At 48.6% G+C, this 26,951-nt stretch overlaps 1 protein-coding gene across 3 annotated transcripts in view; it reads left to right on the top strand.

The window, feature by feature from the left end:
• Positions 1-26,951, top strand: part of ttn.2 (titin, tandem duplicate 2) — a 179,079-nt gene that overhangs the window by 100,462 nt on the left and 51,666 nt on the right. For all 3 annotated transcript variants that reach the window (XM_047601647.1, XM_047601646.1, XM_047601645.1), the window contains 60 exons: positions 123-422; positions 605-892; positions 975-1,271; positions 1,505-1,691; positions 1,777-1,892; positions 1,979-2,278; positions 3,056-3,355; positions 3,441-3,546; positions 3,893-4,089; positions 4,169-4,474; positions 4,551-4,704; positions 5,209-5,333; positions 5,410-5,528; positions 5,630-5,810; positions 5,922-6,224; positions 6,387-6,926; positions 8,208-8,510; positions 8,676-8,832; positions 8,924-9,066; positions 9,156-9,274; positions 9,369-9,546; positions 9,653-9,937; positions 10,024-10,317; positions 10,406-10,705; positions 10,799-11,107; positions 11,199-11,425; positions 11,513-11,827; positions 12,119-12,233; positions 12,347-12,655; positions 12,744-12,925; positions 13,045-13,174; positions 13,255-13,406; positions 13,695-13,842; positions 13,932-14,152; positions 14,459-14,555; positions 15,107-15,403; positions 15,710-16,009; positions 16,096-16,410; positions 16,510-16,736; positions 16,822-16,972; positions 17,055-17,336; positions 17,421-17,723; positions 17,805-18,110; positions 18,194-18,475; positions 18,594-18,781; positions 18,941-19,052; positions 19,135-19,273; positions 19,379-19,542; positions 19,617-19,768; positions 19,854-20,010; positions 20,107-20,388; positions 20,871-21,170; positions 21,742-22,035; positions 22,136-24,140; positions 24,234-24,921; positions 25,026-25,290; positions 25,403-25,729; positions 25,818-26,102; positions 26,195-26,494; positions 26,591-26,893. In XM_047601647.1, the coding sequence (XP_047457603.1) occupies positions 123-422; positions 605-892; positions 975-1,271; positions 1,505-1,691; positions 1,777-1,892; positions 1,979-2,278; positions 3,056-3,355; positions 3,441-3,546; positions 3,893-4,089; positions 4,169-4,474; positions 4,551-4,704; positions 5,209-5,333; positions 5,410-5,528; positions 5,630-5,810; positions 5,922-6,224; positions 6,387-6,926; positions 8,208-8,510; positions 8,676-8,832; positions 8,924-9,066; positions 9,156-9,274; positions 9,369-9,546; positions 9,653-9,937; positions 10,024-10,317; positions 10,406-10,705; positions 10,799-11,107; positions 11,199-11,425; positions 11,513-11,827; positions 12,119-12,233; positions 12,347-12,655; positions 12,744-12,925; positions 13,045-13,174; positions 13,255-13,406; positions 13,695-13,842; positions 13,932-14,152; positions 14,459-14,555; positions 15,107-15,403; positions 15,710-16,009; positions 16,096-16,410; positions 16,510-16,736; positions 16,822-16,972; positions 17,055-17,336; positions 17,421-17,723; positions 17,805-18,110; positions 18,194-18,475; positions 18,594-18,781; positions 18,941-19,052; positions 19,135-19,273; positions 19,379-19,542; positions 19,617-19,768; positions 19,854-20,010; positions 20,107-20,388; positions 20,871-21,170; positions 21,742-22,035; positions 22,136-24,140; positions 24,234-24,921; positions 25,026-25,290; positions 25,403-25,729; positions 25,818-26,102; positions 26,195-26,494; positions 26,591-26,893 (16,227 nt within the window). The remainder of the gene's footprint in view (positions 1-122; positions 423-604; positions 893-974; positions 1,272-1,504; positions 1,692-1,776; positions 1,893-1,978; positions 2,279-3,055; positions 3,356-3,440; positions 3,547-3,892; positions 4,090-4,168; positions 4,475-4,550; positions 4,705-5,208; positions 5,334-5,409; positions 5,529-5,629; positions 5,811-5,921; positions 6,225-6,386; positions 6,927-8,207; positions 8,511-8,675; positions 8,833-8,923; positions 9,067-9,155; positions 9,275-9,368; positions 9,547-9,652; positions 9,938-10,023; positions 10,318-10,405; positions 10,706-10,798; positions 11,108-11,198; positions 11,426-11,512; positions 11,828-12,118; positions 12,234-12,346; positions 12,656-12,743; positions 12,926-13,044; positions 13,175-13,254; positions 13,407-13,694; positions 13,843-13,931; positions 14,153-14,458; positions 14,556-15,106; positions 15,404-15,709; positions 16,010-16,095; positions 16,411-16,509; positions 16,737-16,821; positions 16,973-17,054; positions 17,337-17,420; positions 17,724-17,804; positions 18,111-18,193; positions 18,476-18,593; positions 18,782-18,940; positions 19,053-19,134; positions 19,274-19,378; positions 19,543-19,616; positions 19,769-19,853; positions 20,011-20,106; positions 20,389-20,870; positions 21,171-21,741; positions 22,036-22,135; positions 24,141-24,233; positions 24,922-25,025; positions 25,291-25,402; positions 25,730-25,817; positions 26,103-26,194; positions 26,495-26,590; positions 26,894-26,951) is intronic.

Below are 26,951 nucleotides of genomic sequence, written 5' to 3'. Positions count from 1 at the left end.
CAGACCAGAGGCTAAAACTCTGAGATAGACAGAGACACTTTTTACAAAGAGTTTGGATGTCCAGGTCATTTTTTGTCTTTACAAAACTGAGGAACTTCCTAACGTCCCTGTTTCTCCTCCAGCCATCCCCGACCCTCCAGAGAACCTGAAGTGGAGAGACAAGTCAGCCAGCGGCATCTTCCTAACCTGGGAGCCGCCAAAGTACGACGGTGGCAGCAACATCCGAGGCTACAACGTTGACCGGCTCCAGAGAGGAACTGATAAGTGGGAGCCCTGTGGCGACATGGTGCCCGAGCTCAAGTGCCAGGTAACGGGTCTGATCGAGGGCCAGTGGTACTCATACAGAGTCCGAGCCCTGAACCGACTAGGAGCCAGCCAGCCCTGCAAGGCCACTGATGAGATCCAGGCTGTTGATCCCAAAGGTACCCAGGATGTCTTCTTGTTAGTGACCTGAGGCTAATTTGTCAGATAGTCCAGATTTGTCTTGAGGGCAAATTTATGTGTGTAACACAAAAAATCACAATGAAATGTGAGAAGTTTTTGATAACTTTCTCTGAAGTTCCGATAAACTCCTGACTGACCTGTGTCCTTATTATCCATGCAGAGGCTCCAGAGATTCAGCTGGACGCCAAGTTGCTGGCTGGTCTCACCGCCAAAGCTGGAAGCAAGATTGAACTCCCTGCTGAGGTGACGGGTAAACCTGAACCCAGAGTGAAGTGGACCAAGGCTGACCTGGTCCTAAAACCGGACGACAGGGTGACCATCGACACCAAGCCAGGACAGTCCACCGTCACCATCGCCAAGACGAAGAGAGATGACAGCTCCACCTACATCATAGAAGCCACTAACAGCAGCGGTCGCGCCACCGCCACCGTTGATGTCAACATCCTCGGTAGGACCAGCCACAGAGAACATTACTGACTTAATTTCTGCTTCCGGTTGATTAACTTTCAGTTGTATCCTCCTGGAAACAGATAAGCCTGGTCCTCCAGCTGCCTTCGACATCTCTGAGATCACCAATGAGTCCTGCTTCCTGGCCTGGAACCCTCCCAGGGATGACGGTGGCTCCAGAGTCACCAACTACATTGTGGAGCGTCGAGCAGCCGATAGCGAGATCTGGCACCGCCTGTCCTCCACAATCAAACAGACCACGTACAAAGCCGTGGACCTGGTCAAGTTTAAGGAGTATGTCTTCAGAGTGTTCGCTGAGAACCAGTTTGGTGTCGGCCCACCAGCTGAACACCCATCCATCATTGCCAGATATCCCTTTGGTAGGTCACTGAAAAACTGAGGCTTTTACATCTTATGCCCTAACTAACTCATTGTAATGTACCATTACCCACAATCCATAGAGACCAGTGTCCATAGACAACAGGGTCCATAGAGACCAGGGTCAGGAACATGGACCTGATGGTTCTGGAGATGTTCCTGTTTTCTTTGGTCTTTTTATAAAAATGCATCATCATATTATTTTGGGGTTTAACCTGCTACTTCATGTTCTCAGACACTCCTGGAGCTCCTTATAAGTTGGAGCCCTCAGACATCGCCAAGGACTCGTTGACTCTGACCTGGTATGAGCCTGATGAGGACGGAGGAAGTCCCATCACAGGGTACTGGGTGGAGAGATATGAACCCGACCATGACAAGTGGATAAGATGCAACAAGCTTCCTATCAAAGACACCACCTACAGGTGAGTCCAGACTCTCTGCTGTCTGACCTGACGATGGCTCCGAGCTTGTTCAGTAGATTTCAGCGTGTTGATGTTTTCTCTGCAGAGTCAAAGGTCTTCCAACCAGGAAGAAGTACAAGTTCAGAGTCCTCGCTGAGAATCTGGCTGGAACTGGAAAACCCAGCAAAGAGACGGATCAGATTCTTGTCAAAGATCCCATTGGTACAAAATGTTCACTTTGCTTACTTCAACTCAGTGTCTGAAATCCTGTCAGTGTGTTTAAGACATGGCTGCTGTTCCTCTTCCAGATCCTCCATGGCCTCCTGGTAAACCCACAGTGAAGGACGTGGCTAAGACTTCCTGCTTCTTGATGTGGACCAAACCAGAGCACGACGGTGGAGCAAAGATCGACGGCTACGTCATTGAGATGCTGAAGAGCGGCACCACCGACTGGATCCGTGTGGCGGAGAACATCAGCATCCTGGAGCATTTCCTGAAGGGCCTGATGGAGAAGCAGGAGTACTCATTCAGGGTCCGAGCAGTGAACGTGGCCGGAGAGAGCGAGCCCAGCGAGCCCAGCGAGCCAGTGCTCTGCAAAGAGAGACTCAGTAAGAAATAGACAGAAGCAACACGCTAAAGAAAATTACATGTGAAACTGAATCTAAACTGGATCTAAAGGAAGTCACTTGAGAACCAGAACTAACAGTAGCACCTCTTAGCCTCTTAACCAGTCAACAGTAGCAGTTCTTAGCCTCCTAGCTAACAGTAGCACTTCCTGTGTACTGTGGCGAACACACAATACTGCCATTTGCTTGTATAAAGCAGAGAGAAGTGAGTTTAGAGATTAGACACATTTGGGACATTTAGACATTATTACTGATTGGACACCTAATAGTTTTGGACAGGGTCCTGAATAGTTGGACCAAAAATGACTCTTAATGGAAATAGTTGTAAATAACTTTGTTGTTTGCTAAATGTGTTGATCAGCTTTTGAAATGATGAGTTTAGATTTAAATTATAAGTTGGTTCTAATGGTTGGTTCAACATGTTTGTGGTTTTCACAGTACAAATCTAACTTTTTCCTACTGGGATTTGATGGTTTTAGTCTGGTTTTAGCTCAAATGTGTTAATACAGTTTGTGAGAATGAAAAAATAAGTGTAAAGTCACACGTGAGGCTGAGCTGAAAAGAATGAAACAAACCAAGGAACAAGGTGAAGAGCTCTTAACAGGAAATAGAAAGAGAACAAAAAGAAATCTGAATTTGTTTTATTACTGATATACTTTTATGGTGTTGTGATTTTTGAAACACTGAGAACATTTCATAATAGACATTAAACTCCAGAGTTGAACCTTGAGATCAGTAAGCAAACCTTCATCTCCTCAGACCCTCCTTCGGCTCCTCGCTGGTTGGAGGTTGTTGGCATCAGCAGGAACAGTGCCGATCTGAAGTGGACGGTTCCGGAGCGCGATGGTGGCTCGCCCATTACCAACTATGTTGTGGAGAAGCGTGATGTCCGACGTAAAGGCTGGCAGGCAGTGGACACGACCGTCAAGGAGCTGAAGTACACTGTGACGCCGCTCAACGAAGGGTCGCTGTATGTATTCCGTGTTGCTGCCGAGAATGCTGTGGGCGTCGGAGCATTCTGCGAACTGGAGGACTCTGTGTTGGCCAAAGACACTTTCAGTAAGCCAGAGGGGAATCAGTCACCTGCTGATGGGTTGTTTCTTCACCGCTCTATCGGGTTAATGAGATGTTTTTGTTGTTGCAGCTACTCCAGGGCCACCGTATGCACTCACTGTCTACGGCGTGAGCAAAAGATACGTCGACCTGCAGTGGGAGGCACCGAAAAACGATGGCGGCAGACCCATCCTCAGGTCGGTTCTTTAACAGCAAAACACAAATATTTTCCCTGTTGTGATGAGTGGCGAGACACAAGGGGAGGCAGGAAACAAAGTAACTGTAATGAAAGGAGAGTAAAAGTCAAGAAACAAGGTACCACTAGAGACACAAGTGTACATCATCAAGGATGAAACTTTACAGAGGAAACTCAACAGAGGACAAAAGGAAAGGCTGAGAGATAAATGAGACACGGGTGAAACTAATGATGGAGGAGAAACCAATTAACCAATCAGATTGAAGACACACAGGAAATTGACTCTTACTTACATACCAACTTACCATTTAAATGGTATCTGTTTGTTTTCGGTTCACCTCCTGCAGGTATTCGCTTGAGAAGAAGGAGAAGCTTGGAACGCGCTGGGTGAAATGTGGAAAGACTTCAGGTCCGGACTGTAAGTACAGAGTAACGGATGTGATAGAGGGAACAGAGGTCCAGTTCCAGGTTTGTGCCGAGAACGAAGCTGGTGTTGGACACCCAAGTGAACCGACTGAGATCCTCACCATCGAAGATCCAACAGGTTGGTCCAGTAATGAGTCATTTAAAAGCATAATAAAATCTTTGGATGTGTACAGAATCTAATATTGTGCCCCCTCCAGGGGTCCCATCACCGCCCATTGAGGTGCATGTGACCGGAGCCAACCGGGACTTCTTGGCCATCGCCTGGAAGCCTCCATTGAGGGACGGGGGCTGCCCCATTAGTGGCTACCACATCGAGATGTGCGAGGCAGGAACAGAGAAGTGGATGAGGGTCAACTCCCGTCCAGTGAAGGAGTTAAAGTACCGAGTAGAAGAAGGGGTGGTCCCCGAGAAGGAGTATATCCTGAGAGTGAGGGCCATCAACTCCGTTGGCGTCAGCGAACCCTCCGACATCTCAGAGAATGTCTTTGCCAAAGAGTCAGACTGTAAGAACCTTCACGAGTCACATGATCAGTGCAATGCTGCTTAAATCATCTAACTTGTGACCGTCTATGCTTCCAGGTAACCCAACGCTGGAATTCCAGACCCTGGACCTGGTCGTTGTGGAAACAGAAAAGCTGCACATCCCAGTTCCCTTCAGAGCTGTCCCCTCACCCAAAATCACTTGGCACAAAGACGGCAAAGAGCTGAAAGCCGATGAACGCCTCGGCTTCAGGTCAGTGTTTCTCTCACCTGGAACCTCATCCAGGAGAAGTTCCCTAGTAGCTGAACATCGTACACAAACTAAAACTGAAACAACCAGTCGGTGGATCAGGTCAAATCCAATCTTGTTTTGTCAGTTTCTAAATAGGCCAGGGGGGGCAAACTTTTATTTTGGGGGCTACATTTAGCCCAGTTTGATTTCAAGCAGACCGTACCAGTATAATAAAAAACCTAGAAATAATGACAACTTCAGACTTTTCCATTTGTTTTAGAGCAAAACAGAACATGTAACTTACGAGAATGTTAACATTGAATAAACTGTTTAGTCGTGGGTCTGTTTTATTCATGCTGTGGCCCAGATTATACCCTCTAGGCCACATGTTTCACACCTGTGAACTAGGACGTATCTGATGTTTTCTTAGATCATGTAGCTAATTGTTTCATTTATTGTCCAGAGATGTAGTTCAGATTAATCTCTCTCATCTATAAATGTATCTGTGACTGTTGTGTTCAACAGGAAGGAGTACACTTCCTGCCATCTGGAGGTTGACAGCAGCATCCACGCTGACGCTGGAGTCTACAAAGTGACTCTGGAAAACAAACTTGGAAGTGCCAGCGCCACCATCAACGTCAAAGTCATTGGTAATCCATTGCCGAGCTGGTGACCTCTTAAACTTTAATCAGCAGATTATTTTCAAATTTTTTTCTTTGTCCTCAGGTCTTCCCGGTCCCTGCAAGGAAATTGTGGCATCTGAGATCACAAAGAGCTCTTGCAAGGTTTCCTGGGATCCTCCAGACTACGATGGTGGCAGCCCAATCCTTCATTACGTCCTGCAGGTCTGAGCTGGTGCCGTGTTATTATTTCTGTTCACGTCAGGACCTGGAAAAGTCTGAATGTTGGAAGCTGATGTTTGCTATTGTTCTTTGTGTTTGTGCAGCGCCGTGAGGCCGGCAGGAGGACTTACGTCAACATGATGTCCGGCGAGAACAAGGTGAGCTGGAACATCAAAGACCTCATCCCCAACGGAGAGTACTACTTCAGAGTCCAGGCCGTCAACAAGATTGGAGGAGGAGAGTTCATTGAGCTCCGCAACCCAGTCATTGCCCAGGACCAGAAACGTAAGAACAGAAAATTCTGACGGGATGCGTGAAAACTCACTTTCTGTCACTTGATACTAAAAGCTGTTTATGTCCAAGAGAAATCCAAGTGAGATCTGTCTCTTGTCTCAGATGCTCCCGACCCTCCTGTGGACGTGGAAACCCACAACCCCACGTCCAGCACAGTCACACTGACCTGGAAGCCTCCCATGTACGACGGCGGTGCCAAGATCATGGGCTATATCCTGGAGAGGCAGCAGAAGGGCGAGGAGAAGTGGGAGAGGTGCAACGACTTCCTGGTGCCCGTCCTGTCCTACACCGTCAGAGGCCTGACAGAGGGCAAGAGTTACTCCTTCAGAGTCAGAGCCGAGAACGCTGCTGGAGTCAGCGAGCCATCACGCAACACTCTGTTCGTCAAGGCCTCCAACGCCATCGGTAAGGATGGTGCCAGCTTCTGAAAATCATACAGCTTTATAGTCTCAGAGCAAGACAAACTCAACGGTTCAAACTCACATTTACATGTTTCCGGGGGAACCATCTACAGGAAGAAAATCTACGGATGGAATAAATGTTAACTTTACTTCATTTCTCTGTCAGATCCTCCAAAGGTTTTCCTGAGTGGCAGCCTTCAGTCCGGCCTCAATGTGAGACGAGGCTGCGAGATCTGCTTGGATGCCAACATTTCTGGTTCACCGTACCCCCAGATTACCTGGTACTGGAACAACCAGGTGATCCGACCTGAGCCCCTCCGCAAGAGGCCCGAAAAACCCCTGAAGAAGAAGGTGGAGAAGAAGGAGGAGGAGAAGAAGGAAGGAGAGGTGAAGGAAGGAGAGGAGAAGAAGGAGGGAGAGGAGGAGAAGAAGGTGGAGGGAGAAGCTGAGAAGAAAGAAGAGAAGAAGGAGGGAGAGGTGAAGGAGGGAGAGGGGGAAAAGAAGAAGGAGGAGGAGGCTGCAGAGCCAGAGGTGGAGGAGTCCGACTACCCAACCATCAACGAGCGTCTGGCTATCAATAACAGCCGCAAGGGCGTGTCTTCCATCGTCATCAAGGACTCTGTCCGGCCCGATCATGGCGTCTACATGATCAAAGTGGAGAACGACCAAGGCATCGCCTCAGCCACCTGCGAGGTCAACGTGCTTGGTGAGAGTCTCATGTTTACCTACAGCCTAGAATATGAAAACGAGGCCAGAGAAGATGTTTCTTCTTCTTCTGTTCTTCAGAGTTGAAGAACAGTTTAATGAATATAACAAATATGCAGCATCTAAACCCCAGTTGCCTCTGGAGGTTTTAGCTTAAAAATCTGTTTCACTATACCCGTCAGAGAGTCCTTTCTCATCAACCCTGCCCCCCTTTTAGCTGGGAACCCATTTATGGTCTAAATTTATTGTTGTCAGGCACTGGCAGCCATCTTCTTGATTCAGTAGATTCCATACAGGCCTACCTCCACGTCGCCCCGCACCGCCCACTTTAAATCGCTATTCCCATTGCTAGGAGGTGGGCGGAACGAGGCCAAAGTCAAACTTCTCTGGGTACTTTTTAGTTCCTCCTCTGTGGTTGGTCTGAAGTAGGTGAACCGGGGCCGAAAATGTGACGTAGAACGCTGCTTACTACCGATTGGTCAGAAAAAAAAAACAGCGCCAGGTACAAAGCAGGATGTTTTGACTAGACAGACGGTACTGAATAGTAGTAAGCTGCTCACTTTCCACTTTCTGCTCTCGTGTCGGTAAATTGTTTTAAATGATGACTAGAAAAGTAAAGTCGTTCTGGACCAACCCGGAGGTGAGGGCTTTTCTGTCCTTGTTGGGAGAAGACAGTATACAGCGGGAGTTGGACGGGACCTCTCGGAACGACATGGTTTTCCAGCGGATCGCGGCTGAGATGGACAAATTTGGCTTTATCAAAACGAGTAAAACAAGTGAAGGAGAAACTTAAAAAATGACGGCTGATTATCGGGCAGCCAATAGACACAACAATACGAGTGGTGCTGATCGAAAGGTCCTGAAATGGTCTGAGGCGATGGACGTGATATACGGCGACAGACCAGGGAGCGCCGGTAGGGAAGCTTTCATTGAATCCATTACACCGTTGGCGCAGTCCTCCGCTAAGTTTTTATCTTTTATTACGTTCATTGTGTTCTGCTTGAAAGCTCATAACAGCATAACGGTCGTTTTCTTTCGTTCACTGGTTGTTTGAACATAACTTTACTCTGTAGCACGCTGCTAGCAGCAACAAGCGTGGGTGTGGCTAAAGCCCGCAAAACCGGGGGGAGCGGGAGTCACTCCTAAGCAATGGAAAAGGTAGTTAAAAGGAGCTGGGGAGGTTGTGTGTTGGTGTGGAGGTAGGGCATGTATGGAAATCTGGTTTTATACAACACAGGTCAGCAAACATTTAGAAACTAAAACTCGGTAATTCTGTCCACAGATACTCCCGGTCCAGCGGTTAACTTCACATTCGAGGAGGTGAGGAAGAACTCTGTCATCTGCAAGTGGGATCCTCCTCTGGACGATGGTGGCAGCGAGATACTCAATTACACCCTGGAGAAGAAGGACAACTCGAAGCTGGAGATTGGCTGGAGTTGTGTTACCTCCACTCTGAGAGGATGCCGCTACCTGGTGCCCAAACTCATTGAGAAGAAGGAGTATCTCTTCAGGGTCGTGGCTGAGAACAAGTATGGAGCTGGACCGCCCTGCATCTCTAAACCACTGATTGCCAAGAATCCTTTCGGTACGGCCTCTTTTTTTTTAACCACTGACCTAAAAGTAGCTTTTGACTAACTTTAAACTCTTCATTTTAAATTCATGGATGGAGTTTTAAGTATCGCTTATCTCAGTACTCAGCACTGAGTAAAAAGTCAGATTATAAAACACTTTCCCGTCCCTGTGCTTCCAGAACCTCCTGAGGCTCCTGATAAGCCAGAGATCGATGACATTACAGCCAACAGCATGCTGGTCACATGGAACGAACCAAATGACAACGGCAGCCCCATCGTTGGATACTGGGTGGAGCGCCGCGAGATCAACAGTTCACACTGGGCACGTGCCAACAGGTAAATAATAAAACCAGTTTATTTTGTGTGGTTTATTTACTATTTAGATAACAATATTAATATTAATATTACTTCCTGTCCCGGTCTTCAGGAACATCATCCCAGACACCGAGCTAAATGTTGAAGGTCTGATCGAGGGCTTGACGTATATCTTCAGGGTGGCGGCCGAAAACCAGGCCGGCCCTGGAAAGTTCAGTACCCCCTCAGAACCCAAGACGGCTCAGGCTCCAATCTGTATGTGACCAGTTTGTTGGTGAGAGCGTTTTGTCACAATGTGCAGATGCTTCAAGTCTAATCATCTGTATTTATTTGTGCCCCTGCAGTACCTCCCGGACCCCCAGTTGCCCGAGTGCTGGCAACCACTGACCACTCCATTGAAGTGGAGTGGGACCCACCTGCTGACAATGGTGGAGGCGAGATCCTGGGGTACCATGTGGATAAGGTCAGACCATGAAGTCACCTCATAGCTACAAGTTCACGACTGTTGTCTGAAAAACTTAGTCCAAGGATTTTGATTTTTTGTGTGTTGTTTTCAGGCCATGGCTGGTACCAAGGACTGGTCCAGGTCTACAGAACGACCCTGGAAGACCAGAGTCTTCACGGTCTATGGAGTCCGTGAGGGAGCAAAATACCTGGTCAGAGTCATTGCATGCAATGCCGCCGGAGAGGGAACACCCGGATTCACAGAGTCTGTATTCGTCAGGAATCCTGCAGGTCAGCTCAAAAAAAAACAAGAACATAAAAGTGTTTCATTCAAATCATATATTCATGGTTGTGTTGATGCACCGTGCTCTTCTTTCCTGCTGGTTACCCTCCACAGAGATACCAGTGATTGAACTGGACCTGTCTGTCAAGAATGGCGTGATCATCAGAGCTGGAGAAACTCTCCTTGTCCCTGCTACAGTCACTGGTAAACCCTACCCATCCATCAGCTGGACTAAGGACGACGCCAAACCCGACAAAGATCGCGTAGAGATCCTCACCGAGGGCAACGACAGCATTGTCTCGATCAAGAATGTCCAGAGGAAAGACTGTGGCAAATACCAGATCTCTGCCTGCAACCCCAGTGGCACCAAGAGTGCATCAACCAGAGTGGAGGTCATGGGTGAGTTGTTTCAATCCAAAACATATCGTCAGGACAGATTACGTCAATGCTGATGGCAAAGAATAATATACGGTTGTAATCTTCAGATGTACCTGGACCCATCACTGACCTGAAGCCTGTGGTCGTCACTCGTAAGATGATCTTCCTGAACTGGGATGACCCTGAGGACGATGGAGGCAGCGACCTGACTGGCTTCATTGTTGAGCGAAGAGATGCCAAGATGCACACGTGGAGGCAGCCCATCGAAACTGCCTCGTCCAAGTGCGAGTGCGTTGGCATCATGGAAGGACAGGAGTACATGTTCCGTGTGATTGCTAAGAACAAGTACGGCATGGGCCCACCTGTGGAGCTGGGACCCATCAAGGCTGTGGACCCTCAGGGTGAGTGCTTTACGAGTTGTGTGATAAAGGTCTTGGTTAAAAAGTGTAACTGTGCCTAAAGCTCGTTCTTACTTTGGTGGTTCTGCAGGCCCCCCTTCATACCCAGAGAAGTTCCACTACACAGAGCGCACCAAGAACTCCATCACACTGGCCTGGAGGCCTCCTCGCAATGATGGCGGCAGCCCTGTCATCGGCTACTTTGTTGAGAAGAAGAGGCAGGACCAGCAGGCGTTCGAGCCCTGCAACACCGAGATCTGCCCTAACATGACGCTGACAGTGGAGGGTCTGGATGAGGCCTGGATGTACGAGTTCAGAATCAAGTGTGCCAACCTCATTGGAGAAAGTGAGCCGTCCATCCCATTGACTGTGGTCATCCAGGATGACGAAGGTGAGGCCTTTAAACCTTTAAACCTTTACTTGCACATTCAAGGAAAAGTCCAGTGATCATTCTTCATGTGCTCATTCATTTTGTTCCTCTTAGTGGCTCCTGAGGTCCACATGCTGAAGCACTTCAAGGGCGACCTCATTACTGTGAAGAAGGGCGAGCTTATTGAGATCCCTGCTGACGTCCTCGGACTCCCCATCCCCAAGGTGGAGTGGTCCAAGGACGACGTGGTGATCGAGGCGCCCACCGAGACTCTACTGATGGAGACAGAGGTGACAGGAAGGATGAACTGTAAGACAGTGCTGTCCATCCCAGCAGCCAACAGGAGGGACCGTGGCACCTACACCGTGTCTGCCTCCAACAACATGGGCTCAGCCAAGCACACCACCACAGTTCTGGTGCTGGGTGAGTGGAAAGACATCGCACAACTGTAGTCAATGAAATCAAATGAAATCAGACTGTTTCAGACTGACTGAAGCCATGCTCCTCTCCTCAGACCGACCACTTCCACCCAGGAACTTGGCAGTTTCCAACATCAGGGCAGAGTCCTGCTACCTCCAGTGGGATGCACCCCTGGATGATGGTGGCAGCGAGCTGACCAACTACATCATTGAGAAGAAGGAAGTCATAACAGAAGAGCCTGAGCTGGAGGAAGGAGAGGAAGCTCCAGCTGAACCTCAGTGGGAGGAAGTTACCAACAGCATCATTGAGAAGAAATACGGAGTAAGTTCATGTGACATCAGCATCGATGACACCATTAAGTATATTTAACCTTTAACCTAGCGTTAATCCTGCCTCCCTGTCCTGCAGGTGTGGAACCTGGAGACCAACAAGACCTACCACTTCCAGGTCAGAGCCGAGAACCGCTACGGTAAATCTGACCCATGCATGATAGAGAACGTCCAGATCACAGACCCCTTCGGCCTTCCTGGCCCGCCGGAGAAACCAACCATTGCAGAGTACTCCAAGACCTCCATGACCCTGACCTGGGAACCTCCCAGAGACAACGGTGGCTCCATGATCACTGGCTACTGGCTGGAAAAGAGGGAGAAAGGTACCGCCTACTGGGCCAAAGTCAACAAGATGCCTGTCACCAAGAGGGGCGTGAAGGGCTGGGAGTATCAGGTGAGCTTCTGCGCTACTTAAAAAACCTTTTTATCTAGCAAATGTAGAATCTGTATTTGAATTTTAGACTTTCAGTGAACCTAAAAAAGTGATAATTTGTGAAGGGAATCAGAATGAGAGGTCCGCTTTACTAATGAAAAAAATATATTTTTCTGTGATAGATGATCTCAAACCTTGGTAATGTTAACAAAGACATTGAAGAATTTAGCGGATGCGTGTTCACACATCTTTTCATGAAAAAGTAAGTCCCAGAATTACATATCAAATGACTGCCTCTTTTGTGTCATCCAGGTGACGCGTCTGTTTGAAGGAACCGAGTATGAGTTTAGGGTTGCTGCCAGCAACTCAGCAGGAACCGGACCTTTCAGTGGACCTTCAGACTCAGCCTTTGCTGTCGATCCACTCAGTGAGTAAAAATCCTTTTTTTTACACACAGACTGAATCTTCTTTTCATTTTCTCTCATGATGATAGATTTGCAGAGTTATAATGTTTTCATATTGTGTTGCATCCCCCTCCAGCTCCTCCCAGCATGCCTGCTGCCCCTGAGGTGGCCGATAAGACGAAGCACAGCGTCACTCTGACCTGGAAGCCACCAGAGAACGATGGAGGAAGTCCTATCAAGGGCTACATTGTCCAGATCCAGGATGAGGGCTCATCAGACTGGGTGAGGGTGAATGATCCTGAATCACTGCACCCCACAACTGAGTTCACTGTGCCCAGCCTCCGCGAGCTGAAGCGATACCGCTTCAGGATCATCGCAGTCAACGACATTGGCGAGTCCGACCCCAGCCCCCGCACCAGCGAGGTTCTTGTTGAGGATATCCAGCGTATGTCTCACTTTAAATCTCTAAAAACTATCTGCATGTTGTGGGTTTGTCCATGTCCTTCACTGACATAATGTCTCTTCCTCCACAGTTCCACCTTCCCTTAGCCTTGATGTGATGGCTGAAGACCTGGTGTGCATCCGAGCCGGAGATCCAGTCAGGATCCCCGTCACCATCAGGGGCCGCCCTGCTCCCAAGGTGGCCTGGGACTTTTATGGCAAAGCCAAAACGCACAAGAAGAACAAATTGCACACACTGCCTGTGGACTCCGAGGTGAGACCTTCACACCTGTGACGTCTCCTTGAAGATGTTTGTTGCTGGATGTTTCATGGGAGACGGGATTCTGTGGAGTTAAACTTTGACCTTGTTCTAATTTTCTCGTTTGTCTTCAGATTGAATCCACGGACACTTCATCCGTTGTGACCATCCCAGTCAGTCTGAGGACCCACTCTGGACGTTACACCATCACCGCTAAGAACAAGTCTGGACAGAAGCACATTAACGTCAGAGTCATCGTTCTCGGTGCGTTTAGGGGTTTTGGTACTGAGGAGACTTTTCTCTGGCTGCATGTTGGATGTCTGACTGTTTGTTTGTTCTTCCAGATGTTCCTGGACCTCCAAAGGATTTGAAGGTTACCGACATCACTCGGTCAACCATGAGGTTAATCTGGAAACTTCCGGAAACCGATGGAGGAGAACGAATCAAGAGCTACTTTATTGAGAAGAAATGTGTCACAGACAAGGCCTGGACCAAGGTAAACATTGCTCTTCATAGGAACTCCTCCAGCATCTCATTTTACTTTTCCTTTGCTTCAGGTACTGAAAATTGTCGATGAACTTTGAGTCAGACTTGCACTTCTACCAGCAGCTTTTAGCCTAGCTTTGCACAAACACTGGGAGCTGAAACTCGGGCCCCTATGACTTTAAACCTTTCTAAATGAGACAGACAAAACTATGTTTGACTAAATTTAGTCTCAGAACGGAACCCCTTCCTTAGAACGAGCAAAGGTGATTGATTATCTGATGAATTTATTGGTTACCAGGTGAATGCAGCCTGTGCTAGCCAGGCGTACGTGGTTCCAGGACTGTTGGAGGGTCAGGAGTACCTGTTCAGGGTCCGGGCCGAGAACAGACTTGGATTTGGTCCGTTCACGGTCACCACTGATCCAGTCCGGGCTAGAGACCCCATCTGTAAGGACACCTTCTGTTCTAAAGAGATACCTCACAAACTGCCAAAAACCTGCTACCGTGACTGTTCTAACCTTCCTCCTCCTCCTCAGACCCCCCCGACCCCCCCACCAAGCTGAAGGTCAACCTTGTGACAAAGAACACAGTCACTCTGAGCTGGGAGGCACCGAAAAACAATGGCGGATCCCCGGTGAAGCATTACATAATTGAACGTTTGAGCTGGGACACAAGCGGCAAAGAGAAAGAGACCTGGAAGCAGTGCAACAAGAGAGACGTGGAGGAGCTCACCTTTGTGGTGGAGGATCTGAAGGAGGTTTGTCTACGTTTTTAAAGGACTTTGCTAAGTTATATGTTCATTCAGTCAAAGTTGACTTAATTTCACACTACTTCCAAGTTCCAGATTCAGAGATTTCTGTTTAGTTCTCTCAAGGTCACCTTGATTAAACAGTACATTTAAAATGGAATGGATCCAAAACGGAGCCTTGAGTAACCCCAACTGTAACTGAACATGGAACAAGAGTCATTGCTGGTGGAGATTTAATCTGTGGTGAATGTGTGAATACGCTGCTGAGTTTCCGTCAGAGCTGGACTTACCATCGACTGTGTGGTTGATCCTCAGGGAGGAGAATATGAGTTCAGAGTAAAAGCCGTCAATGCCGCGGGACCCAGCAGACCCTCTGCCACTGTCGGACCCATGATCATCAAGGATCAGACATGTGAGTGACAGGCGCCATTCAGCCATTTACAGGATGATTATTTCTGGAGTTGGAACGACATCTGGGAGAGGGAATTAGAAAAATTCTAACTAGTAAAGTACTTAGATGAGGCTTCTTGAACTTAAACAGTTTAAGAAAGAAAGGACACCGCTAACACAGATCATAATAGAATAGAATGTCTTTCTTGACTAGTACAACAAAATTATAAGGTGCAGTAAAGTGCCATTTAAAAAGTTTAAAGTTTAAAACACACAAGAATAAAAGAATGCACTAAAATACATAAAAGAGCACTGGAAAATAAATAAATAAATAAGAGGCACTATTGTTCACAACACAACATTCAATCAGCAGCCAGTGTAAAAACATAAAACACAGTCAGTGGTCAGTGCAGTTTGTTTTTGCCTTTAGTGTCGTGAACCGTCCGCCAAAGGTTAGTTTCAACTTGTCAATATATTAGCCATAGAAAAATGGTTGTTGATGAATATTTTTTGTCACCATCTTCATTAATGACGTTAACACTGGTTTGTCGACCCAAATTAATTGCTGCACAGGTGCTCCTACCATCGAGCTGCGTGAGGCCATGGAGGGTGAGGAGGGCTGTGATGTCAGCATCGTGGCGAAGGTAAGCGGCTGTCCTTTCCCCACGCTCACCTGGCAGAAGGCCAGCCTGGCCAAGCCCGAGGAGAAGTCCGCCGTCCAGTACGACCAGCACATCAACAAATTGGTGACGCAGGACAAGTGCACGCTGCTCATCCAGCAGGCCAGCCGCCATGACAGCGCCCTTTACAGCTTGACAGCCAGCAACAGCCTGGGCACCGCCACCAAGGACATCAAGCTCTCAGTTCTGGGTGAGGAGGAATGAATATTTACACCCTTATTAGTCACATCATGTTTAATTTCCCTTTTAAGCAAAATCTAGAAAAGATAAACTTTTCCATAAATGATTTTCGTTTTGTATCATAGTTGACACATCAGGTTTTACACTAATGACTGAAATAAATTACCATATGCAGCTGCTGAATCATATTTCTTCAAGCATAATGTGTGAAGTAATTGTGGGTTGCTTTAATAAAGTAAATATTCATATTGAAATATCAGTACGAATGCAATTTGAATATTTAACACTAAAACAAATGTCCTCCCTCCATCTGCAGGACCTCCCGGCCAGCCTGTCGGTCCACTCAAGTTCACGGAGGTGTTTGCTGAGAGGATCGGCCTAGCCTGGAACCCTCCCACCGATGACGGCGGGTCCAAGATCACCAACTACGTAGTGGAGAAGCGCGAGGACAACAGGAAATCCTGGGTCCACGTCTCGAACGACCCCAAGGAGTGTGCCTACGTGGTGACAAGACTGACGGAGAACCACGAATACGAGTTCAGAGTCATGGCCCAAAACAAGTTTGGAGTTGGTCCGCCGCTGATCAGCGAGCCAGAGAAGGCCAGGAACCTTTTCAGTACGTTCACCTATCTCTAACCCATGTTTCCATCATGTCTGTGCACCATGGACTTGATGATTGATTGTTGCTCCGTCCTCTTGCAGCTGTTCCAGGTCAGTGTGAGAAACCGACTGTGACGGACGTTTGTCTCGAGTCGATGACCGTCAACTGGGACGAGCCCAAGTACGATGGTGGCTCCTCCATCACCGGCTACATCATCGAGAAGAAGGAGACTACAGCCAAGCGCTGGGCCCGGGTGACCCGCGACCCGATCCGGGCGCTGCCGCTGGGCAACAACTGGGATGTCACTGGCCTCCTGGAGGGTGCCATGTACCAGTTCAGGATCATCGCCGTCAACGCTGCCGGCTGTGGTTTGCCCAGCGTGCCCTCTGACCCCGTGCTCTGCAGAGACCCCATCAGTAAGACAGAGATGGTGTTGGAGGACGTTACAGTGCCATTATTTAAATTGCAGTTGAATTAAAAATTCCAACCCTAAAATTTTGGCATATGTCAATCAGAGCCTCCCGGACCACCCACTCCGAAGGTCATCGACTGGACAAAGTCAACCGTGGAGCTGGAGTGGATTCCTCCTGCGATGGACGGAGGTTCAAAGGTCACAGGCTACATTGTGGAGTTCAAGGAGGTGAACAAGGAGGAGGAGGAGAAGAAAGCTCAGAGGAAGCTGCTGCTGCTGAGCGACGCAGAGGAGGAGAAGGAGCCAGAAAGTGACGAGGGCTGGGAGAAGGTAAAAAACACAAAACCATACTGCTGATGAGTTCAAATGCATCCTCACATTCAACTGACCTCCTGAGCTGTGTTTGTCTCTCCAGGCGAAGGACACTGAGATCAGAGGAACCAAGTTTGTGGTTCCTGGTCTGAAGGAAGGTGGTTTGTACCGCTTCAGAGTCCGAGCCGTGAACGCTGCCGGAGAGGGAGAGCCAGGACTTGTGTCTGAGCTGATCGAAGTCAAAGACAGAACAAGTAGGACTCGGATCCAGCTCATGTTGATGTCTGTTGGTGCAACACGTGATTCCAATGATAAAACTGTCGCCTTCTTTGCCAGTTCCTCCTGAGATGGACCTGGATGCCTCAGTGAAGGAGAAGATCGTGGTCCATGCTGGCGCCACCATCCGCATCATCGCCTACGTGTCTGGTAAACCCGCCCCCCAGATCACCTGGTGCAGAGATGATGCCGAGATTCCCAAAGAGGCGGTGGTGGAGACGACGGGCATCTCCAATTCAATGGTCATCAAGAACTGCAGACGGCAACACCAGGGTATCTACACACTGAGTGCCAAGAACGAAGGAGGAGAGAGGAAGAAGGCTGTGATCGTTGAGGTCCTTGGTGAGTCACCAAACCTTAGTGAAATACTGATTTCATCCCCTAAAAGCATACTCTGACTTCCTGTCCTCTCCTTTGTCCTTTTAGACGTCCCTGGACCAGTTGGCCTTCCCTTCGCTGGCGAGAACCTGACGACCGACTCCTGCAGGCTGACCTGGTACTCGCCTGAGGATGATGGCGGCTCAGCCATCACCAACTACATCATTGAGAAGAGGGAATCTGACCGCATGGGCTGGACCTCGGTGTCCTACACGGTGACGAGGAACAATGCTGTGGTGCAGGGACTCATTGACGGCAAGGGCTACTTCTTCAGAATCGCAGCTGAGAACATCATCGGCATGGGACCATTCATTGAGACAGACAAGATGGTTCTCATCACAGATCCCATCTGTGAGTCATTTGTTTCCATCTGCATCTTTTACCATCTGCTGCTGCAAGTGCTGAATTAAAAGTCGTTTGTGTCTCCTCCAGCCGTTCCAGAACGTCCAGAGGACCTGATCATCACGGCCGTAACCAAGGACTCCATCTCTGTTGCCTGGAGACCGCCCAAGTATGATGGCGGTGCTGAGGTGACTCAGTACATCCTTGAGTCACGAATGATCGGCCGCGACAACTTCACACGAGTGGGTGGAGAGGACAAGCTGATGGACAGGAAGTTTACGCTGACCGGCCTGAAGGACGGATCGAGCCACGAGTTCAGAGTCTCCGCCGTCAACCAAGTGGGACAGGGCAAGATGTCTTTCGCCACCAAACCTGTGCAGTGCAAGGATGAGCTCGGTGAGTGACTCGACAACAAAGTCAAAGGCTTCATTGGAGTCAAGACTCGAACCTTTGTAATTTTTCAAATTCTCACCCCTCAGAACCACCTACTCTGGACCTAGACTTCAGGGACAAGATGATGGTGAAGGTGGGAGACACATGCACACTGTCGGGACGTTACAGTGGCAAACCGGTTCCAACTATTACCTGGACCAAGAACGACGAGGAGCTGAAGGCCGACGAGGAGATCAGCCTCCACAGCACCACCCACCACCTCAGCCTCAGCATCAGCAAGGCCAAGAGAGAACACAGCGGCCGCTACTGCGTCAGCGTAGAGAATGCCGCTGGCCCCCGCACAGGAATCTGCACCATCACGGTGGTCGGTGAGTCACTGCGCTAAGATAGGCTAACTGTACATTAAAGCATTTAAAGACTTTTTAACAAGAAAAGTTACAGACAAGTTAGAGAGTAGTCACCACTGCGAATGCTTCCTCTTGTTAGACCGTCCTCAGCCACCAGAGGGCCCCGTCGTGTTCGACGAGGTCTACAGGAACTACATGGTGGTTTCCTGGAACCCTCCTCTAGACGACGGAGGCTGCGCCATCTCCAACTACATTATCGAGAAGAGAGACACCAACAGAGACCTGTGGATGCCCGTCACCTCATCCTGTACCAGAACCACCTGCAGGGTGAGTAAAAATGTTTGAAGCCTTTGTTAACAAAAAGCACAGATTCGGTTTTGTTTCCAGATGGTCTGTGGTCAGAAGTGGTTTTAGTTCTCAAATCTCTTAACTCATGCAACTCAGCAGGAATATGAACACGGCAAAAACCCCTGTTTGTTTTGACAGGTTCCCAAACTGATCGAGGGTCGCGAGTACATCATCCGGATCATGGCTCAGAACATCTATGGCATCAGCGATCCCCTCCTGTCGGCAGAGACCAAGGCTAGAGACATCTTCAGTAAGTCCTGATGTCCACAGAGAGATGCTAATCACAGAGGAATCCACTGTGGTCTTATCGCGTCTGTTTGCTTCCATTGCAGAGGTGCCCGATGCTCCAAAACAACCCACAGTGAAGGAGGTTTACCACAACTCTGCCCTCATCAGCTGGGAGCCACCGGCTGATGGAGGAAAACCAATAACAGGCTACATCGTGGAGAGGAAGGAGACCATGGCCAACAGGTACACAACCAGCCAGAAACTGCCATAAAATGAGGTGTTGAGACTGAAGCTCCACATGTGATCGTGTTTCTCTAGCGTTAATACACAAACTGTTTCTGTTTACAGGTGGGTTCGCTGCAACACTGAACGAATCCATCCCAGGGTGGAGTACTGGGTGATGGAGCTGCTACAAGGCTGTGAGTACGAGTTCAGAGTCAGCGCTGAGAACGAAGTGGGAGCTGGAGACCCGAGCCCACCGACCAAACCTGTCTTCGCCAAAGATCCCATCGGTAAGTTCACCTCCGAAAACCTCCTCATGTGTTATTAACGGACTGTTTAAAGACTACAGAAACTCTCCATACAGTGAAACCCAGTCCACCCGTGAACCTTCGGGCCATTGACTTCACCAAGGAGTCAGTGACTCTGTCCTGGGAGCCGCCGGTTGACACTGGCCGAGGGAAGATCTTTGGTTATCTGCTGGAATTCCAGAAGGCTGGAGAGGAGGAATGGCTCAAGGTAAAGCAGATTTATCCTTTTTATCTGAATGACCTCGTGGTCTTGGCGTCCTCTTTCTTTAAACTGAATTCTTGTGCGGCTGCAGGTGAACCAGACCCCAGACTCCTGCCAGGAGACAAAGTTTAAGGTGATCAACTTGGAAGATGGTCAACTGTACCGCTTCAGAGTCATGGCTGTCAACGCAGCAGGAGAGTCCGACCCAGCCAACTTGAAGGAGCCAATCAGAGTCCAGGACAGACTTGGTGAGTTGTCCTTTCAGTGTTACCAGCTTGTAGCTAAGATTTAAGAAACATAAACATTATGACAGTGTTAATAACCTGTTTCTTCTGCCTCTGCAGAGCCTCCAGAGTTGATTCTGGATGCAGGAATGACCCGAGAGGTGAAGGCCATGGCCGGCACTCACATCACATTGATGGCCACCATCAAAGGCGTCCCGTTCCCCACTGTCACCTGGAAGAAGAACGAAGCAGAGGTTCCCACCAGGGCCGACATCGAGACCAACCAGTCTGGCACCAAACTGGAGATGAGGTTCTGTAACCGTGGTGACTGTGGAGACTACACCCTTACCGTGGAGAACCCGGCCGGATCCAAGACTGTCACCTGCACCGTGCTGGTCCTCGGTAAGTATGGCACAATGCTTTTATTAAACTTTTATTAGTAGTAGTACAGTTGTCACGCACATGAACATTTTTGCGTCTTTCAAGATTTTCTCATAAGTCCTTAGAGTAGACATTGAGAAACCAATCAGTCATTTTCAGAGATGACACAAGTCGTTCTCCAAAAGAATGGTTAAAGAAGAACAAGATTAATGTTTAGGAACAAGTCAAAGTCCTGACCTTAATCCAATATAAATATTGGAGCATCAGTTAATGAGAGGAAACCACCAACATCTCACAACTGAACTGGTTCTGTTCTGAGGAATTAGATCAAATTCCGCCAAGCTGCTGTAGACACTGATCAGCTGTTACCACAAACGTAATTTCCTTGAGCAGACAAATACACTAGTCTAATATTTCTCCTTGGGTTCTATGTTCGATTGGGTTCTCTTCTTTCAGGACTCAAAACTCACACTTTTCTCATTTTTCTTGCTTGTTCTCTTCAGACAAACCTGGACCAATCCAGCACCTCCGAGTGTCTGATGTCAGGAGTGACTCTGCCTACCTGTCCTGGAAGGACCCGGAGGACAACGGTGGTACTCGCATCACTAACTTTGTGGTGGAGAAGAAGGACACTGCGTCCACTCAATGGGTCCCTGTTTGCTCCACATCCAAGAAACGCAGCATGATGCTGAAACACCTCATGGAGGGAACGTCTTACACCTTCAGAGTTGCTGCTGAGAACCAGTTTGGTCGCAGCGAGTACGTCGAGACGCCGAAGGCCATCAAGGCAATGAACCCTCTCTGTAAGTACCAAGACAATCATTACCTACTTAAAAAATAAATGCATTTGTAAAACTTGTGTGAAGGTTTCTGGTTACTAGGTATATCTGCTATATCTGAATTTGTTGAGTCTAATTGCTCATGTAGTTGTTTGTGGAATAATCACTAAAATTGGACAGAAATCTTTTCTTTCAATTTGTTTCTGTAGTTATTTATCTATATATTAAACTTCATATTAACATCAAATTCTTCGTCAATTTTATTTACGAATGAATTGATTTTTAAATATATTTATTACGTGAATAAAAGAACAAATAAAACACAAATATATTTATAAATTAAGGAATTTATATATGAAATAAGAGAATTAAGGCAAACAAATACTGAATTTATGTCACATTTTAGAACCTAATTGATGCCTTACTTTATTCTTAACATTTTTTGGTCCATTTTGTCGGTCCTCATTGAATCTGTCGGGTGAAATACAAAGAAAATACTCAGGATTTGTTATTCTCAATAGAGAACTAGTTTTATTTTTCTGGCTAACTTAAAACAAACACTGTTACTACAAGATGTCTGCTGTTGTCCATCTAGTCCCTCCAGGTCCTCCCAAAGACTTGCACCACACTGACGTGGACAAGACCGAGGTTTGGCTGGAATGGAACTGGCCTGACCGCAATGGAGGAAGTGAAATCACAGGCTTCCTGGTGGAGTACCAGGAGGAAGGTGAGAGGGAATGGGATGAGTGGAAGACTGTCAGCATCCCAGAGAGTCATGTGACTGGCCTGGAGGAGGGAAAGACCTACCGCTTCAGAGTGAGGGCTGAGAACGCCATCGGCCTCAGCAGACCCGACACCACCGTGCCTATCCTCTGCCAGGAGAAACTCGGTAAGGATACGGGACGCAAATGTATTTGGGATGGTTCTGGTGGTGTAGTGAGTAAAGGCAAATGTTTGTGAACATAATGAATGTTTCCGTTTTCCCACAGTGCCTCCAGTCCTCGAGGTGGATGTGAAGCTCATTGAAGGCATCACAGTAAAGGCCGGCACGACCATCAGGCTGCCAGCTATAATGAGAGGAATCCCAGTCCCTACCGCCAAGTGGTCCATCGAAGGAGAGGAGATCACCAGCCAGGGCAACATCAAGATCGACACCGACAATTTCTCTACAGTGCTCAGCATTAACGAGTGCACCAGGAACCACACAGGAAGCTACTTACTCACTGTGTCCAACCCAGCAGGAACCAAGACGGTAGCCTTGAATGTCACCGTCCTGGATGTCCCTGCTGCTCCCATTGGACCTGTCAACATCCTGGAGGTCACCCCAGACTCTATGATGATTGAATGGCGTCCTCCTAAGGACGACGGCGGCAGCCCCGTCACAAACTATATTGTGGAGAAGAGAGAGTCCACCAAGGAGACCTGGGGAGGTGTTAGCTCCGGTAGCCTTGAGACCAAACTCAATATCACCCGCCTGCAGAAGGGATCAGAGTATGTGGTCCGCATCCGTGCTGAGAACAAGATGGGCATTGGAGCCCCTCTGGAGAGCAAGCCCACTGTCGCTGAGCACTCCTTCATGCCACCCAGTCAGCCTGGTAAGCCCCAGCCCTATGATATCTCTGAGGATGCGGTTACACTTGGCTGGACCATGCCTCTGTCCGATGGTGGCAGCCAGATCACCGGCTACATCATTGAGCGCAGACACAAAGGAGGAAAGTGGATCCGTGTCAACAAGACACCCTGCAAGGACCTGAGGTACAGAGTCCTGGGTCTCTTTGAGGGCAGTGAATACGAGTTCAGAGTGTTCGCTGAGAATATCGCTGGTTATAGTGGCCCTTCTCCCATCTCTGACTCCTGCAAGCCCTGTAGGCCCATCACCGTCCCTAGTCCCCCCGTCAACCCTAAAGTTAAAGACTACAGCAAGAGCACCGCTGACCTAGTCTGGACCAAACCTACGAAAGACGGAGGCAGCCCTATTTTGGGCTACACTGTAGAAATGAAGAAGGCTGATACTGAAGAATGGAAGAAGGTGAACCTGGATGACTTCATTAAGCAGTGTGCCTTCAGGGTGAAAGGTCTGGAGGAAGGTGTGACCTACAGATTCAGAGTCTTTGCCTCAAACATGATTGGAGATGGAGAATCCAGAGAAGTCCCAGAGTCCATTACTGCCCAGGATATCCTGATTCCTCCAGAGATCGAGATGGAGGCCACCTGCCGTGACCATGTCACCGTGCGTGCTGGACACAACATCAACATCATTGGTTACATCAGGGCTCGTCCGGATCCTGAGGTCATTTGGTCAAAGGAGGAGACCGTTCTGGAGAACAACAAACGAGTCACCATCATTCAGAATTTCCCTGTGGTCCACCTGAAAATCAAGGAAGCTACAAGAGCTGACCATGGAAAGTACCTCCTGAAGGTCTCTAATGAGGGTGGTGAGGCTTCATGCACCATCACCGTCAATGTGCTGGACAGACCAAGCCACTGCCAGAACCTGCACCTGACCTATGTAACCAAGTCGTCATGCATGATCAACTGGGATCCCCCTAAAGACAATGGCGGTTCTGAGATCACCAACTACATTGTGGAATGTCGCGAACCCAGCGTTAGCATGTGGTCTATGATCTCTTCCAACTGCACCAATCGCAAGATCAAGGCTAAGCTGATGGAAGGCCATGAGTACCTGTTCCGTGTCTGTGCCGAGAATAAGATGGGGCCGGGACCCTCTGTGGAGACCAAGACACCTCTGCTGGCCATTGATCCCCTGGAGAAGCCCGGGGAGCCAGAGAACTTCAGAGTCACTGACATCGGTAAGACCTATGTCAACCTGAGATGGAGGAAACCAGACTATGATGGTGGCAGCCCCAACCTCTCCTACAATCTCGAGTGTAAAGTCAAAGATGCTGAGGAGTGGGAGAAACTCACCCCTACCCCTCTCACAGACACCTTCTTCCTTGCTGACAAGTGCTTGGAAAACCAGACATACACCTTCAGGTATGTTACTGCATTCTCACATTTTGTTTTAATGGGTGATATCCAGACTGATATACATTTCTTTTAAGTAATTATTGTTGTTTTGTCATGCAGGGTGCAGACTGTCAATGAAGGAGGTGAGAGTGCCTGGGTGAAACTCGCTGATATTCTTGTACGGGAGGAGATCCAGAAGCCCGTCATTGACCTGAAGTTAGCCGGGACTATGACGGTGAAGGCTGGGGAGTCGGTCAGGATAGAGGCCGCCCTGAGAGGAAAACCACAGCCTGAGGTCAAATGGACAAAAGACAAGGCTGTTGGAGACAACCCCAGAATCAGCTATGAAACTGGGCCTGACTATTCCAAGTTTCTTTTGACCAAGTCCAGACGCACTGACACAGGAAAGTATGTCATCACTGCCACCAACTCGGCCGGCACTTTTACGGCATACGCCAATGTCAATGTTCTGGACATCCCTGGCCCAGTGAGGAATCTGAGGATAACCGGCATTGGAGCCGACAAGTGCAGAGTGGTCTGGGATGGTCCAGAGGATGATGGAGGTTGTGAGGTTGACAGCTACATCTTGGAGAAATGTGAGACCAGGCGAATGGTCTGGTCCACATACTCGGCTTCTGTGGTCACGCCGTACTGCAATGTCATTCGTCTGGTGGAGGGCAACGAGTACATCTTCAGAGTGAGGGCAGAGAACAAGATGGGAACTGGCCCTGCCATGGAGAGCAAGCCTGTAACTGTAAAGACTCAATTCAACAAACCTGGACCTCCTGAAGCCCCTGAGGTCACCAAGGTATGTAGTAGCCTTACCTGCCTCGATACCAGAGTCAGTGTACAGCCTAGTGACATAAAACAAGATCCCCCATTACTCAAACTGGTAATATGTCTGTGTTGCAGGTGAATAAAGATGAGATGACTGTGGTCTGGGCTCCTCCTGAGAATGATGGAGGAAAGTCAATTACTGGCTACATCCTGGAGAGGAAAGAAAAGAGGGCAGTTCGCTGGGTGCCCTGCACCAAGAGCCCCATCTCAGAGAGACGCATGAAAGTGACCAACCTGATTCCAAACCACGAGTACCAGTTCAGGGTGAAAGCAGAGAACGAGGTTGGTCTGGGAGAGCCCAGCAAGCCCTGCAGACCTGTTGCAGCCAAAGATCCTATTGGTGAGTTTACTGTTGCTACTGTCTTCAAAAAAAGATCTGTGCTAGGACCAGATAGCTGTATCTTATAAGAAGCCTACGATTGGACTAACATCTTTAATGTCTCTACTTTCAGAACCACCCGGTCCTCCTGCTTTCCTGAAGGTGGCCGACAGCACCAAGACCTCTATCACTCTGTCCTGGTGTAAACCTGTGTATGATGGCGGCGCCCCTATTATTGGCTATAGTCTGGACCTGAGGCTGAAGAGTGAGGCAGACCCTGAGAAGCCCACAGAGGGCTGGAAGAGAATTGATACCCATGGTCCATTGGTGCTCACAGAGTTCACCATTAACCAGCTGGACGAGAAGCAAGAGTACGAATTCAAGGTGTCCGCCAAAAACCAGGTGGGCTGGGGACGACACGCCTACTTGAGGGAGGCAGTGTCCCCCAAAGAGATCTTAGGTAAGGGTGACCATAAGGTGAAGTCATTATACGTCTTTTGTATTGCCTACCACATGATTTTAACATCACTGTGTTTTCATAAAAACAGAGGCTCCAGAAATTGACCTTGACGCCAGTCTGAGGAAAGGCCTCGCCGTCAGAGCTGGATGTCCAATTAGGCTTTTCGCTGTCATCAGAGGAAGACCGGCCCCCAAGGTTACCTGGAAACGCATGGGCGTTGACAATGTGGTCCGCCGAGGTCATGTGGACCAGGTTGACACTATGTCCTTCTTGGTAATCCCCGAGAGCACCAGGGAGGATTCTGGGAAATATTCACTCACTCTGTCCAACTCTGCTGGAGAGAAGGCTGTGTTTGTCCGTGTCAAGGTCCTTGGTGAGAAACTGAAAAATTATGGAACTCGATTTTTATGATTTCTCTATCAAAGCACAGCTGTAAGATCTAAATGATTATTAAATAATCTGCAGACACACCTGGTCCTGTTGGTGGTTTGGATGCAACAGATGTCACCAAGACCACAGCTCAGCTCTCCTGGTTGCCACCAGAAAATGACGGTGGAAGCCCCATCATCAACTACATTGTGGAGAAAAGGGAAGTAGAAAGAAAAACTTGGACCAAGTGCACAGAGGACCTGAAGAAGACCAGCTTTAAGGTGACCAACATGACGCCTGGCATTGACTACTACTTCAGAGTCATGGCCTGTAACAAGTACGGCATTGGAGTTCCTCAAGATTCTCCCAGGTCCTACTTGGCTGTCGACCCCATTAGTAAGTGTCACGACAGTCAAGTTTTGTTTCTCTTCACCTGATATTTTCTTTCTGTCATGTTCATTCTTCCTAACCCCCACTGTTTGATGTGTCCAGGTGAACCAGATCCCCCAAAGAAGATGGACGTGTTGGAGATCACCAAGAACAGCGCCACCCTGGGCTGGCTGAAGCCGCTCAGAGATGGCGGAGCCAAGATCAACGGTTATGTGGTGGACTACCAGGAGGAGGGTGCCCCTGAGGACAAGTGGACACCTTACTCTGTGGTCAAAGACCTGACCATTGTGGTCGTTGGTCTGAAGGAAGGAAAGAAGTATAAATTCAGAGTGGCAGCCAGGAATTCAGTTGGAGTCAGCTTGGCCCGAGAGGCAGAGGGAATGTTTGAGGTCAAGGACCAGCTCAGTGAGTACATAAGTCTAAAATCTGCTTTTGAAATAATAAATAGTATAAAGTTGTCCAG

This window comes from Mugil cephalus, chromosome 12 (assembly GCF_022458985.1).
Source record: "Mugil cephalus isolate CIBA_MC_2020 chromosome 12, CIBA_Mcephalus_1.1, whole genome shotgun sequence".
In the NCBI taxonomy this organism is placed as follows: domain Eukaryota; kingdom Metazoa; phylum Chordata; class Actinopteri; order Mugiliformes; family Mugilidae; genus Mugil; species Mugil cephalus.
This window is presented reverse-complemented; position numbering and strand designations above follow the sequence as displayed.